Source organism: Tinamus guttatus, unplaced genomic scaffold, assembly GCF_059628265.1.
Source record: "Tinamus guttatus ecotype Peru unplaced genomic scaffold, ASM5962826v1 Tinamus_guttatus_pri_ptg000211l, whole genome shotgun sequence".
NCBI lineage: Eukaryota > Metazoa > Chordata > Aves > Tinamiformes > Tinamidae > Tinamus > Tinamus guttatus.
Genome location: NW_028288745.1, coordinates 6,649,231 through 6,665,140, shown reverse-complemented (window position 1 = coordinate 6,665,140; position 15,910 = coordinate 6,649,231). Strand labels below are relative to the sequence as shown.

Genomic DNA, 15,910 nt, shown 5'->3' with positions numbered 1-15,910 from the left:
AGCACAACCATTGCAAAATTACTTCAGATACATTGATATTCTCACTTTGAGGGTAGGGCACAAAAAAATTGCCCTATCTGAAAGAGAGCCATATGAACAAAAAGTACTGAGAGCTCTCACTCTTGGATAGCAAAGTTTGGATTTAGCCCTTCAGATAAGCAGCTTACTACCAAGTAAGAATAAAAGAATAAAAAGAATACCAAAGAATATCCGTGCTTTTCACTTTTTTCGGATTTCCATCCCGTGATGCTACAAAGGAAGATTTAAAAGATATTCATATAGGAAGGCAGCCCAGTCCCTTAAAAAAAAAAAAAAAAAAAAAGTTCAACTTTCACACTAGTCTCATGGAACACTTAAGGTTGACAATGGTGCCAATACAAATCTTGGATCTTAATTTATTTGGGGAGTTTAGTATGGAATATGGTATTTGGAGCTGTCAATGTATCTTTTTTCTTTTTTTTCCTAGCCTCTATTTACATTTTTTCATCCAACCATAAATTGATCCAAGTTCATATCTGTGAGAATAACAGCAAGTATCAATTCGATTAGTTTCCTACATTAACAACCATCATTTTCAGCAGCCAATACCCTCCCTCATGCAATAAATAAATCATCTTTGGCAGCTGTTACTCTTTTAGTTCCATACCCTGCCAAGATTTATACATCTGCTTAACTTTATGCATGTAAACATTCCCAGTAATATTAGCAGGAGTTCTTGCACTTGTTAAGTTAAATACATGTGTAGGATTAGTAAGATCAGGATATTGCCTAGAATTCTCCCAAGCAAATAAAATCTAACTCTGAAATTGAAAGGACTATCATCTCTTAACTGCATCCTTTCAGGTTCCCATTTTTCATTATGCTTTTGCAAGTAGTCTTAGACTGAAATACGTCTCCAAGCCTAGAAAGTCTTTCAAGGGTTCTTTCAAACATCTGCTCTATTAACAAAGAGTGAAAACCAGCAGAAAGAACAGCATGAGTCTTGGAAATGAAAACACTTGAATATCAGTTACAGCCATTTGCCCTGATGGTTTTATAACCGTGCTGAATAGTAATTTGTACAGGCCTAGGCTATTTTGAGTAAACTAAATTAACCAGAAGGTAAGTGCCTCATGGGTCAATCTAGTATACTGCAAACCTGGATTTGCAAAGCGTGGCATAATTCAACAGCAAAATTCTGTTAAATGGCTGCTTCCAAGTCACCCGCATCTACCTCGTGAAAAAACAATGATGATCCAACATCACTAGCACAAGGAACTCCAGAGAGAACAAACATCGAAGAACAAGAAGGGCTACAGATGTCTTCCTGATTCAACATCATGCAGTCTGTAATCATAATTATTTTCTCTGGCCTTTTTTTCTGCTGATTTTCTACTATTGTAGCTGCTACTACTGATGGAATATGAACTCAAAGATCACCCTCCCTTTGCTGCATCCTCCAGGATTCATCTGCAACATGCAAAGGACCTGCTTGGTGCCAAGAAGGGGCCTAATTCTCTTATCACTTAATACAGTAAAAGTAGGATTAACATAGCTAAAATAAGTAAATGGCCATTTACAGTCCCAGCCCATGACACCTACGTGGGTGGCTATACTACATAGGTCTCTCACTAGCTTACATTTTAAATGCATTCAATTTATATCTACAGCATAAAGCCCATGTACATGGTAGGTGACTTTTTGCTACAATAAACAATTCTGTAGTGTATGGCTATGTGCAGTGCCCAAGCAATCAACATCACCTTCAACAAGAAGCAGCAAAAAATACAATTATTTTATATTATCAACCTTCTTAAGCACTTCAAGCAATTTTTTTGCTGAGGCTATCTCACTAAAAGGACATAAAATACATATTGTCTCTCTTTTTTTTTTGCTCCCTCTGTGGGGTCATTAGCGTGATATCCTACAGAAATGAGGTTTATGCAATTAGTCTGTCTTTCTGCTCTATTCCCACTCCATCTGGTGTGATTTCTCAACTCATTGGCTCACCTGAACCCACTGAACACAGCTGAGAAATGAGCAGAGGTCACTGGTCCTACTAGCTAATGGAAAATCAGCAGACGAATAGATCCCACAGAAAATATGTCTACTAAAGAAAACTTGCTGGTATAGTTCACCTGCTACCTGCTTGACTTGCTGGCCATCAGCTGATCAGGACCTGCATAGTTTAAAACTACTTTTATACTGTGTTGGAGAGCTGAGACACCACTACAGGGAGGAATGGTTCATGGAATGTATTATGAGTGAGATTATTAAGTCATGTAGGAGAAAGCAAAACTAATTTGAGGGCAAAAACGTGGGAATAAACATGACAAATATAAGACATAAGTCTCTAACATACCTTAGGGACTTCATGAGGCTTGCAGCCCATCAGACAGCTTGCTTTTCATACTGAGTCTTTAAGATTATTGACAAATTTGGATATTGCAGAATGTTCTGTATGTTCAGTAAGTTCTTAATTTTCACAGCCATCCTTAGGTAATTTACATATCCAATGCAGTGAAAACAAGTGCTGAGCTGCTGTTCCTTATTAGCAACATTCTAAATTCATCTGTCGATCGCAGACTTGGGAAGTAGCAAAAGTTTGCATTTTTGAATTTCACTCAATACACAGCCAGAGGAGAAATACTTATTTTTAGATATAAAGATAGAGATAGGATGACCCTACCCACCCCACTGACATACAAAGAAAAACAAATGAAGCTCTGAAAAAAAAAAAAGGCGGGGGGGGGGGGAGTGAGTAGATATTTAAATAATCTGAGGCTAGACAAAACAGATGAGGAAAGGCTAGTAGAACAAGCTAAACATTGGGGTCTGACTTTTATATAAACTCAAGTAGGAAACACTCCAAACTCAGGACCTGAATCCTTTCTAATCTTTATAGCAAAATGTAAAATACCAGGACTTCGCTCTGGAGCATAAGCCAGCATTCCTGCAATGCCAGATTTCAGGCCCTGAAACTCAATGCTAAATGAACTTCATATTTTTGAGCATAAAGGTAAATTAGCCTACAGCACTCTTTACAGCTAATGTTTAAACTGCCCATGTAGACATTTCATGAGCAGATTTGGATAGCATTCTATTTCTTCCCTTCTTATTTTTTAAATCCTACGACTGCACAAGAACATCAAGTCTCTGGCTGTTTGAGGACCATGTGACTCTTCTGTACTTTGAACTCAGATAAACTTCTTACTGAATGAAGTCATGTGTAAAACGTTTTCCAGCAGAGATTATTTTGAATCAGGCCGTACTAAGAAATGCAACAGAATTTCAACACTCCTATTTCAGCAGTAAAAAAAAAAAAGAAAAAAAAAACATTCTTGTCCAGAGTGCAGTATTTTTCAGGGCGGGGGTGCACCCTTGCATAAACAAAACTACTAAATTATTAAAGTAGATACATTTTAGTTAATTAATGGAAAAAAAAATTCTCTGTAATGACACCTCAGGAAAAAAAAAAAGCCTAATACCACATAGGTCTTTAATGCATGCATATATCCTTGTTTACAAAATATATCTTCATAAATCACAGAATCACAAGTTTAGATCAATAGAACCAGAATCAGGTCATAGTCTTCCACCTTGAGATGCATCAGAATCTCTGTATGTTTCTTAGCCTGAAGTGATACCAGGTTTAGCTAATATTTGTATTACCCTGATCATTTTGGGTTTTTTGTGCCTTCCCCCCGCCCTTTTTTTTTTTTTTTTTCCCACCATAGGAACAGAACATATGGCCTATATCCTGGCTATCTTCCAACAGGAGTAATTCCATTCTGACCACATAAGTTTCCCCTGTGGTTTAGCTGGATACAGCTTCCCTCCTCAGTTCCTCCTGTGAGCATTTATACCTTGTTGTGGAGCTCCATTAAAGGGCTCCTGCCCTCTGCCCCACAGATGACTGCATTTCAGCAGTAAGTGAAACAATTTGTATAAACATGTAATTATATCCTGGGGTTTTGTGGGGGGAGTAAGGGGAGGAGCACAGGGTCTGTTTCATTCCTTAACATGTGTTTTGAGTTCTTAATCGTCATTTAATAGACACAATACTTTATAACAGGATGGTGTTTTATGCAGTGAAATTAATAGATGATGAAGAACAAGGTATTTTCCCTTAACAGCTTTTAATATTAACGATGCAATGAATGTTAAGGGATCTTTTACCCTTTGCTACACGCAGCACATCTAAAAATCGTACATTTCTTCTGAGGATGAGGAGCAGGTGATAGACTCATGAAGGGCTATGTGCTGAGAACAAAGAAGATTAATACAGGGGAAGACGCTGGGCACACTCTCAGCTCAAAAAAAAAAAAAAAAAAAAAAAAAAGTCTATCACTGTTTAAATGATAGTAAATGAATGCAATGCAACAGATGCCCAACACCATGCAATGCCAGAGTCCACTTTATAAGTAATTAGTGCCTATGCAAGGTACTAGAGAAAATATTTTTGGGGAAAAAATTTGCAAACACTGAAATCAAGAACAAAATTACCAAAAGAGGAAGTGCATGCTTTCACTTCCGATTTTCCAGTCTGAAATCCCAATTTCAGACTTAGATATCTATTAATGTCAGCAATATTCTGCAGTATTGATTACCTCTACAAAAGCATGAGAACCATTGTGACAAATTATGCACCCTGAAAATCAGGAGCCAGTTTAACAATTCCCCCTGCATAGGATCTAAGTGTCTTTAGGCAGCAGAAATACCAAAAAGAGAATCATTAGACCACTCCATGTTTTAACCTCTTGGTCAGATTTATAAACTGCTTTGAAGATGACAAATGTTTAAGAGCTGTTCAATGTTACTAAACAAAATTGTACGTGGGAATGGATTTTTTTCTGCAAGAGACCTGAATGAAGGGCTCCCATTGGCTGTTTAATCCATGTGTCTGTCATACGCACCATCCATACGTACGTATACATATACATCAATTTAAAAGAACTTATATAATGCATTTGCACCGATTTTTGTTTTGTTTTCTAGTTTTAAAAAAACATCAACACCTTTGCTCCTTCTCATAAATTAGAAGTGGGAGCTCTTATACAAATGTGATGAGTGGTCAGTTTTCTTCCATTTCGCTTGACTTTTTTTTAAAAAAAAAAAATCCTTCCGCTACAGAGGCACAGTAATCTGGTACAGCACTGGTGTACATGGTGCATGAGAAGCCTCTCTTGTTTGTATTCACAAAGTCATTGGGATTCTGCTTCCCCACCATCTCTGCTCCTCAGAGCTGGCACAAGATTCAAACCATTGCGGAGGCTCCAGCCTGAAGCAGCGGAGCGAGGGAGCCTGTCATTGTAGGGCCCAGTGGGCTCACAGCGGCACGGCTGGCAAACAAGCCAGAGGCTGCTGCAGCTCACACAGAAAGGCCCTCGCAGGCTGTGTGAGGATGGCTCCAATTAACCCAGAAAGCTGGGTAGCTTCCTGGTTTCACTGCCAGCTCTTCTGGTAGGATACAGGCTGCTAGCTGAAAAGCCCAAGAAGCCTGGGACCAGGCCAAATCACAAAAAAAAAAAGCAAAAAAAAAGCAAAAAAAAAGCACCCAAGTTTTAAAGGGAGATGTAAAATTTAAGGTCCGTGTCGTGGCATCTTTTTAAGCATAATGGAAGAGAGCGAGAACTGGTGCCTCAATTCCAATGGAAACTGTGATAGGTCTCTGGTGTGCAATATTGCCATCATGTGGCCGTTCCAGCTGTACAAGAATATCAGCAGGGACAGAGTATATTAGAACCCTGCCCTACATTTGTAGCTTTTTATATCATCTTTAATAATATTAGCAAACCACAGAAGAACTAAAGAGGTGGTGATAGCTCCCCCAATGTCCCTTCACTAACAAAAACACTATTGTCTTCAAACGTGTTTTTTTTTTTTTCCTATGTTTGGTAGCATTTCTCCTTTTTTAAAGGCACAGTCACCAAGTCAATGCCATATTTACACTACAATGCACACTGCAGAATGCAACTGAGCATTAAAAACGTAAAGAAACTCCAAAATGCCAAATACAGAGTTCCTGATGTCAGGAAACCAATCTTTAGACATAATCTGAATGCAAACAGCACAATAGCCTCAGCTAGGGAAGAGTTCCAACATGGGAAAATACACGGAAGTTGGCATAAAGTCAGGAGTGGAAAACAAAGCAAATGAATTAAGCTAGTTAATTTAAACAGAAAATGAAATAATGATAGGCATAGGACAAAACACATGGAAAGTTGAAGAAAGCTGTAATAAATAAAACATGCATCTAGGAATGGAAAAACTGTGCCTAATCAGAAAAGCAGCAACCGAATTGAACCTAATATAGGAGAGTGATTCAGTTAAAGTGGCAGTAAAGAAAAACAATCACCTACCTCAGCACTTGAGTCAGAAGTTGTTCACCTTTGCAGAGCTTCTATCTGCGGTCATCTGTGGCCCTGCCCAAGCAGAACAAGCATGATTTAGCACACTTACTGTATGTCCCACTACTTCCTTGTTTTACAGCTTCAATGAGGGACACACATAGCTCACTAAGAAGGGATAACTTTATGGCCTGTGCATTACACCAAGTACAACAGGAGGTTTTTTGCTCAGCTGGCACTACAAGAAATAACAGTGACCTGAAATCAAATTAACATAACCATTAAAATAGTATCTACAAAAATCTTCTCTCAAAAAGTCTGTAAAGAAGCAGCAAAAGCTTAGTAACTTAAGTAGGAAAGAGCATATTTACAGACAGAGTGCAGAAGCTTACTTAAACTCCACACATGGTTTGAGGTACAAAAGAAAGTCCTATTTATATTCGCGTCTCCTAGCATTTGACACCTGTAAACATTAAAATGTGCCTGCCCCCCATCACCCTTAGAACTGGAGAAAAGTTGCTGCACTTGATAAAGACTTTTCTAAGACTGCTCTTTTAAAATAAGAGCAAAAAATAAAGTAATAATTTTCTTCTTGACCAAGTAATTTGGAAAACAATATTTGTGATATTCACTTAAGTGGGAACTCCAAAAAATTCTAAAAGGTAATAAAGGGAATCAGCTGCATATTTACTGGCACCCTGATCTGGAGCTGCTGAAATGGTAAGTACACCTTTTTTGTTGGTTTTATTTGATTGTTTGGCCAGATTGCAAAAGCTTATCTACTAACTAAATTGTGAAGCTTAGTGTTTTATAATACATTTTTTCCCCAATCAGGGTAAGAAGGAAGAAGCCAAAAAATGTTCCTAATAAAACGACTAGTCTAAAAAAAATGGAAAAAAAAATCCTAGGCTGCAAGTTTCTATACCTGCTATAAGTTTCAATGTATCCTTGGAGGGACAATCCTGTTATTTTTGCAGTATACGTGCAGAACAAAACGAGATTGAATTAAGACACTACTTCCCTGTCTCTTTTCCCCCAGGACTGTCATCCAAACAGCACATGATCAGGGAGATTTTTCAAGAGAATATGAGCCCAGAAGAGAAGATAATTTTCCAGGAATATTTGACAAAGCAGGGGACTGTAGTAAAGCCCTATTACTGGCAGACACCAAATCCAAACTGTGCTAAGTGTCCCTATCATATACGGACAGGTGAGGAATCTCGAGTCCCATATGTAGAATTCCACAGGGCCTTTGGATTTCCATACAGGGCAACAAGCCTCCAAAACAAACACCTTCTTTTCTACGAGTTGAGGCTATTGTCAGGCACATTAGTCCAAAAAGGCCATGCTACCAATTGTACTGACCAAGACAGCCATCCAGAATCTATGTTATTTGAGGCAGGAGGTTATTTGGACGCAGTTACTTATACCTATGAAGACATTGGCTACATAATCCTCTACTCAAACTATTCTCCTTGTAATGAGGCTGACCATTGCTGCCTAAGTAAAATCTACAGTTTCCTGACGAAGTACCCACAAGTCACCCTCTGCATCTATTTCTCTAAGCTTTATCACATTGAGAACAGTTTACCCACCGCTGTGTGGAACCATGAAGTTTTAAAAAGCCTTTCCAGCTTATGGCCTCATGTGACACTACACCCACTGTGCGGGGGAATATGGCATTACCTCCTCTGCAATTTTGTGCATGGCATCCCAGGATCAAACCTTTATCATCCAGCTTTGCCATCAAGAACCTTAGGAGATCAGCCAAATTCACATCAAATTAATAACTTTATGGGAATGAAACCATATTTTAAGACTGCATTTCCACAGGCAATGCTGGGGAAGCCTGCTCTGCAGCAAAATTTAAAGATCTTTTCTTCTAAACCAGCCTCCAAACAGCTGATGAAAGGCAGTCTGCCACCTCTGATGTCTCAAAGCCACTCGGTGCTTTTCTCAGGGATGTTTCGACCCTTTCAGAAGGAACAGCTGTATCCCAAACCTAAAAATATCGTAAGACATTTAAAAATGCCAAATAAATGACTAAATGAAACTCAAAATTTTGAAAGTTTTCCAAAAGGTAGACAGTTATTATGAAGATGATATAAATCAAAATTTTCAGGCTGTAAAATTAAGATTACAAATGACAAAGAGACACTGAGGTCACCACAAGGGAGCTATGAAACGCAAATACTGATTATGAACATAATAACTTTACTTTTAATTTTACTTAGTCCTATCGCTTTCAAATACAAATAAATCTGTATCAACAATAACAAAAACTTTCCATCTTCTAATTATTTCCCAAGGTAAATGTGATAAATTTATTCTTGTCAACCTAATTTTTACTAAAAAAAAATATCAGCAGTGTAAAAGCTAAAAGCGCAACTACAATTTCTGGCTGTAGCTTCAAATGGGGTAACACTGGTGAAATGCATAAAGCAGCCTCAATTCCTCCTCCAACAAGGCAGAGGAGGAACGCAGGTAATATGTGTATATTTAGGTACAAACACAACAAAGGTGGAACTGCTCTAGAACATATCGCATTCATTGCTTTTACTTTTTTTTTTTTTTTTTAAGAAGAACTTTCCTGAAATAGGTTATATTGCTCCTACATAAGTTACTAGTATCTTTGAGCTAACACTTGAAATGCAGGAAATGGTTTACATTGTAACACTGGGTTTCGCATGGGGTTTATAAAGCCAGTCTTACTTTTTTATATATTTTCTTAGCGGTAGCAAGGTGCTCTTGGGGCTTCCAGTATCAAGGTGAGAATCAAAAAAAAAAAAAAATTAAAAAAGTCTCGCCTTCGGCTGCCTGACCCCGTCTCCGTGCCCTCCCCGATCGTACCCGCCTGCCGAGGGGAGCCGGCTGATTTTCCGGAGCTCAAGCACCGCGGCGGGAAGGCTGCCGGCCGGCCGGCCGGCCGGGGCTCGCTCGCTCGCTCTGCTCTTCAGGGGGCGCCGTAACGTAACGGCTGCCGCGCGGGCGGAGTAACGGTCGCCGCGCGCGCCACGTTACCATGGCGACTGCCCCCCCGCCTTCGGGAGCGTGCGGCGGCACGTGACCCCCTCCGACCGACCAACGGCGGCGGCGCAGGCGGCGCGGCGCTCCGCGCGTGCGCAGAGCGCGTGCGGCGGCGGCGGGGCGCGGTGCGCGTGCGCGGCAGCTGCGAGCGAGGGGAGGCGGCGGCGGCCCCACGGCCATGGCGAAGCACACGGTGTCCTCGGCGCGTTTCCGCCGCGTGGACGTGGACGAGTACGATGAGAACAAGTTCGTGGACGAGGAGGACGGCGGCGACGGGCAGGCGGGGCCCGACGAAGGCGAAGTGGACTCGTGCTTGCGACAATATCCTTCCTTCCGCCGGCGGCGGCGGCCGTTAGCGGGGGCGGGGGGGGCGGCGCGGTCGTTGCGGACCCCGTCGGTTTGCGCGATGGCGGCGGTGCCGTCGCTGCTGTCTTGGCCCTTAACCGCCGCGCACGGGGAACATGATGGCGGCGCTGCAGGCGGCCCTGAAGAACCCCCCCATCAACACCAAGAACCAGGCGGTGAAGGTGAGGCCCGAGCGCTGCTCCTGGAGCCGCGGCGGGGAGGGCGGGGACGTGCTGCGGCAGCCGCGATGACGATGGAAGAGCGGGGCTTCCCGTGGCGGTGACAGCTCAGCTGAGGGCAACCTGGGCGCAGAGCCCGGCCCGGGGACAGCTCCGCTTCCGCGTGGGTTGCTAGGCCCACAGGGGTTCAGTGTCACACGCACCCTCCCCACGGTACCCTGCGGAGTCGGGACCGCGGGCGGCAGCAGCAGGGAGATGCGACACGAGGATTCAGGAACTGCAGCTCAAGCAGTCATCGCTGGCCAGCGCCGCCCAGGCCGGGCCGCACGCCTACAAAAAAGGAAGAAAAGGAAGAAAGCTCTAGATATAGCGACCAATCACGAGTACGCCGGTAAAAGCGTAGGAAGTGCAAGCACTGCCCCGTGCCAGGGAGTGCACCGTGTGCTCGAGCGCCAAATACCACCCTCCCCTACAAACCTCGATTAAACCGCCTCAGCAGCGGCTGGAGAGAGGGGTTAACGCTGGGAGCTGCCCAGCTCCTGAACAGCTGCAGCCACGAGCTCCTGGTACCTACTCCTTAGGACATTTCTGTAGCTTCCCAAGGAAGCTTTTGTAGCTTGGGTTGCGCCATGAAAGCTGAGTATTATTTAGCCCTAACTTTGTATAAGATGTGTATACTTCCAAAAAGAAGCAGAGGAAGGAAGCCTAGAAGACAGCAAACTGGTTAAACTCTCTTTCATGTTTGTGGTGGGGCTCGCCTCCAGGTTAAGTAGTGCCTGCATTTGTAGGCTGAACTTAAATAACTTGAATTAAATAGATAAATCCAATTACTTATCTCCAGATCTAGAAGTATAGGTATCTGGCAGAGTTAATTAGACCATACTGTTGTGGAATAAGATTTCCTTTATACATTATGAGTACAAGCTTGATGTACAAATTATATCCTACATCTTTTTTTTCAAAAAGTATTTTAGAATTGTTGAAAAAGTTATACTTCAAGAGATGACTAATAGGTCATAATAATAATGACTATAATAAGGGCAGAGTAATAACTATAGGGTACACCCTATATGAGAATGAATGGATTTTCCTATCTTTCTTACATCCTCACAGGATCGTGCAGAAAGTATTGTCCTGAAGGTCCTCATCTCTTTCAAAGCCAATGATATTGAGAAGGCAGTGCAGTCGCTGGACAAGAACGGCGTTGATCTGCTAATGAAGTACATCTACAAGGGCTTTGAAAGCCCTTCTGACAACAGCAGTGCTGTGTTGCTGCAGTGGCATGAGAAGGTGCGTTTATGAGACACACGTTCTTTTCAGTGGGTTATTCTTAGTAGCAGATTTTGGGACCACGACATGCTCATCGAGCCTGGTTAAAATAATCTTTCTGTTTGGGGAAGCTGAAATGCCATATTTCACATAGCATGAAGGGTATGGTCCCTGCAGGCTCACTGCTGAATTACATGCCTTAGGCTTTTGATTCCTTGGGTAAAGATTCTATGAGTAAAATTTGATTTTATGTTACACTGAACTAAATTAAGTGGCTTGCTCTAGTGATTAAAGCAGATGGAAGTAGAATTTCCTTCCTAGAGGGAAGCAAAATTTGCACCATACGTATACAGGGAAATGGAAGCCTGTCAAGATGAATGTGGTTATACTTCCCTAGCACCCTGGGTTCTGGTTTTGTGCTGTATGTAAAGTGCTGGGAGCTAGTAATTTGAAATAGGGCCTGGAACATGGAAGGCCCTACTGTCAAGCAGTTGCTTCAGGCTGTAGTTACCTTGACTTTCTGTTAATTGCCATGTTTCTCTTCTCAGGCCCTGGCTGCTGGAGGAGTAGGGTCCATTGTCCGTGTTTTGACTGCCAGAAAAACGGTTTAAGTCCAGCAAGAAAGGGTTGTCTGTCACCCACGGCTGTGGGAAACGCTGGTACAAAAACCAAACAACCAAATGCCATTGCTGCCCTGTGGGCAGCTTCTGTCTCTCAGCTTGCCTTCTCGCTGCTTCTTTCATATCTGACAAAACGCATATCTTGATCTTTTTGTTGAACTCTGGAAAATTATGAAGGTGCAATTTTATTTCTAACAGGAATATTTGGTACTCAAGAGCATTTTGGTGACATGTATAGTTACATACACAACTTCATGTTCAGGAGAGATTGCATTTGTATATAATTGTGGCAGATTTGGACCTGACTTTTCCAAGCAAATGCTGAGGGACGTAGGACAGTGTCTTAATTCTTTTCGCTATCCAAGCAGTGTTTTGATGTAAGATACATATTTGAGAAGTGGGGCAGCTATTACTGTAAGTAACTGGACCGTGTTTCTCTTGGTCAACCTCTAAAACTACAGCAGAGAATAGTACAGAAGGCAAAGGCTGCCCTCCAGACTTGATTATCATTCCAGAAAGATGAATACATTTTTCTTGGTCTTGTATCTCATGGCCTAGTCTGGTTTCTTGTGATCAGTCAAATGCTAAGTCCACTGTTGGAAAGTCACAATTTGGATTAAAGTGTCTATTGTGCAATTTGGATGGCAGAATTTGAAAAACTGATGGGCTGTCTACACTAGAGCCTAGTCCCATAAATTATTCATTTTGGGGAGCAAAGATTCTGATGAGGAGAAGAAAAAAGAGCTTTCACACGACAAATCACCTTTCAGCAACTTGAAAGTGATTTGATTTTGTCAAGCACAACATAACGGCAGCCAGTGGTAATCAAAAAATTCATACTAGCACCTGCACCATCCTTTGCAAAGCTCCTATATTTTATTTTCCAGATGTGTAGGGTCTTAAAGGATCCCCCAAAAAGTTTACATCCCTGTTGTATTTTACCACACTGTGTTAGCTAGTGGGCAAATTAAGTCCCAGCGTAGAGAGTATTTTAAAAAGAATTAAGCAAGCCTAGGGCATCTCAGACCACAGATAGCCTTTGAATGTTTAGGGCCAGGGCTTAAATACACTTGTTTTACATTCACCATTTTACAGCAATTCAGATATGTAAAACTGTTGGGAAACTTGTGAAATCTTTGCTGTTTTTTGATATCTGCTTTTTTTGTAATAATAATAAAGACCAGACAATAAATCATCACTGAATATTTACTTAGTGTCTGAAATGCCTGGGTAGTTGGAAAAGGGTTGGAATAACATTACTTAGTCCAATATGGTGCATTACAAGGACTAACAAAGTGAAAAAGCAGTGAAAATCCTGTTTTCTCCTCAGTTAATTTTCTTGATAAGCCACCTTCACAGTTATTCATACTTGTACATCCTGCTAGAAAATTTGAGACTTTGGTGAAATATTTAAATAACAAGCCATATTCTAAACCAGATTGCTTGCCATAAAATATGAGCCAGCAGGGAGCATCCGTTACAGGCTTTGTCCAAACAGGCACGAGAAGCGCGAATGGTAACGGGGCTAGCAGGGCTGCCACAGGGAGCTAAGCTCCTGACTTCATGGCTCGGATGGTTCATCTCCAGCCCAGCTCCAAGTGATGAAACACTTAATTGTTGTTTGTGCTTTAATTACTGGTGGAGCCCTGGCTAGGCCTGCCCATAGGACAGCTGCATTGAACGTCGCTGCTGCTGACACACACCCTGCTCGAGCCTCTGCAGGACCCACAGAAACGCAGGCCGGGTGCTCTTTCATCTTAATCACATCTGAAAGAGGCTCAACTGGAGCAGGCGCTGGACGCACAGCTGCCCTTACTCCAAAGACCAAAGGAAGTGTCCAAGTTTCTAACATATCTATAGGAGGAATAACTTGCTTAAGACACTGATCTGTTCTTATTTTTAAGAAAGGAAATGATGTAATCCCAGCTACTGAAAAACATTTTCCCGAATCATCCTTTTTCAAAGCAGACCAACTACCTCTAGGTGGCATTAAATAAACAAAAGCTAGGAGCTGACTGTCTCTGAATTCTCCTCTAAATTATATACTACTAAGAGTAGTATATAAAGTATTTAGAGATATTAATAATGAACATGTATCCTCTGCATATAATTTCAAGGACACATTCAAAGACAGGATAGGTCTGGTCAAGCACCAGTGCAAGGGAAATGAAGAGTGCAAGCCTTGCAGGAAGGCACCTCTTTCACTAAACTGATTGATGGGGTAAAAAGCGAATCTAATAAAAAAAAAATCATCCCTTTACTACAAGTCCTGCCTGCTAGTGATCTTGGGCACATAAATACCACAACACAGAGCAAGCAATGAAGGAGTGTAACGGCAATCTGTGTTTGAACACCACCATCTCCATAGGTAGGATTCAGAAAGCCCACATACCTGCAGTATTTCATTGTAAGGTATTGCTGGCCCCACAAGCACACTGAAAGCCCAGCAGAATAGATTCAGCTTCGGAAAAGAAAGAGCCTGTGAGAAGCGAATGGCAAAAACAAAATCTGCATCTTTGGAGAAAGCCAAGAGTAACGCTGGCTGTAACGAAAACACTCCCACAGCCAAGGGGGAGCAGTGACTATTAATAAGCACGTTGTGCCTGTTGTGCTCACGTCACTTGTGAAGTGATTCACACTTGCCTCATCCACCCGCATCGGCCGGGGCTGCAGGAGCAAGGGCAGCTTCACTATCCTCAGACACAAACTGCAGCACAAGGCACACGCTCCCAGCACCCTGCCAAGAAGGGCAGCGCAGCCCCGGGGAGACCGGGGCAGCTTCCTCTTAACAGAGGAGTTACTTCCCCCTAGTAGTAAAAGAATGCGTCTGTTTCTCTCGCAGTGTGAAAAGGGGTGAAACCTTCCCGAGACAAACATCATGTACCGCGAAGTGCTCGCTCAGCGCAGACACAGGCTCCAGGGCTGTCCCCGCTCCGGAGCTGAGCGCGCACGGGAGCCTCAGCGCTCGCTCACAACAAGCGAAACTGATGCCAAGAGAAAGCAACAGGACAGGGAGGGCGAGCGAAAGAGCAAGCAGAGGGTGAGAGCAAGGAGAAGAGTAAACCTCCAACCAGAACCATCCTCACACAGCTGGCCAAGGGCACCCAGGCAGCAGTGACAAAAAGGTGACACATGTTACAAACAGGATTAACAAAGATAAGGTAATGCAGAAAAGTGGGCGAGGGAAGCAAAGAAAACATTTTCCATTGTGCAAAAGGCATTTCCCTTCCTCTAATTAAAAGGAAACCTTCAAGGAAAAACATTCTGCATACAAATCAGAGCTCCTCCACGGGAGATGGCATTTGTAAGGCTCTTCTAGGAACTGCAAAGTTTCTTACTGCTGCTTTCAGGTTTGGCCTAAGCCTGTCATAACAGCACCCCAGTTAGTCACTTCCCAGTTTTGCAATAGCTAAACACGTAAAGGAGAATCTGCTGCCCTCCCACCGCGATGAGATACCCGCTGGCCTTTCCTGCCTCCCCAGCTCCTGGGCTTTGACTCATCCATGGTCTGGCCAGACGTTACCGTGCTCTCTGCCACTGCTTGGGAGTGACACAGCAAATAAGGTCTCACGCACACAGCTGGGCTGCGGCCACAGAGCAGACCTGCCTCCTGGGGAAGGAGCCACACAGCCCGGCTCCTCTGTTCGTCCTGTGTTAGTGAGCTTGTTTCCCTCAGAATTAACACTTTCTAGTGCCCTGATTTTTATTTTTATTTTTGGTCTCCTTTCCAGACTCTCTCTAGAAATGCTGATAAATTCTTGCATACAGTTACCGTACAAACTTAAAAGCCACTTATGCATTCTGGCTGGATCTCTACATATTTTTATCTCTCTCTCTCCAAGATCTCTCTTTGTGCAAGATTCCAGGAATCTCACATGGGAGATGTTACCATCTATATTATCTATTTCTGTTTGGAAACTAACATAGAAGCAGCAGCGTCTGCCTAATAAATAAAGCTGTCGAGAGAAAGGGGAACAGACTCACCGTGTTACTAGAAGAGATGTGTTTATCACAACTTTGAGATAGTTTGAACACTTCCTATATGTTATATAACTAGCAGAAGGATGCCTGTCATTAAGTGCATTAGCTGTGCCTGAGACTTTCAGAGGCCATCTTCTTTCTGGGCAATACAAGAAAACAC

General features: G+C 42.5%; 3 protein-coding genes across 3 annotated transcripts in view; 2 read left to right on the top strand and 1 right to left on the bottom strand.

Annotated features, from left to right (window-relative positions):
- RGL1 (ral guanine nucleotide dissociation stimulator like 1) overlaps positions 1–6,403 on the bottom strand; it is a 92,488-nt gene extending 86,085 nt beyond the window's left edge. Inside the window, exon 1 of the mRNA XM_010213366.2 lies at positions 6,342–6,403. The gene's annotated coding sequence lies outside the window, so the exon portion shown is untranslated. The remainder of the gene's footprint in view (positions 1–6,341) is intronic.
- A 1,012-nt stretch (positions 6,404–7,415) lies between these two features.
- Positions 7,416–8,372, top strand: APOBEC4 (apolipoprotein B mRNA editing enzyme catalytic polypeptide like 4). Its single transcript, XM_010213365.2, has one exon. It carries the CDS (start codon positions 7,416–7,418, stop codon positions 8,370–8,372), a length of 957 nt encoding a protein of 318 aa, XP_010211667.2.
- A 1,115-nt stretch (positions 8,373–9,487) lies between these two features.
- On the top strand, positions 9,488–12,972 carry ARPC5 (actin related protein 2/3 complex subunit 5). Its single transcript, XM_088524432.1, has 4 exons — positions 9,488–9,679; positions 9,804–9,883; positions 10,994–11,170; positions 11,698–12,972. Exons 1-4 carry the CDS (start codon positions 9,535–9,537, stop codon positions 11,758–11,760), a joined length of 465 nt encoding a protein of 154 aa, XP_088380558.1. The 5' UTR covers positions 9,488–9,534; the 3' UTR covers positions 11,761–12,972.
- Positions 12,973–15,910: the final 2,938 nt, after the last annotated feature.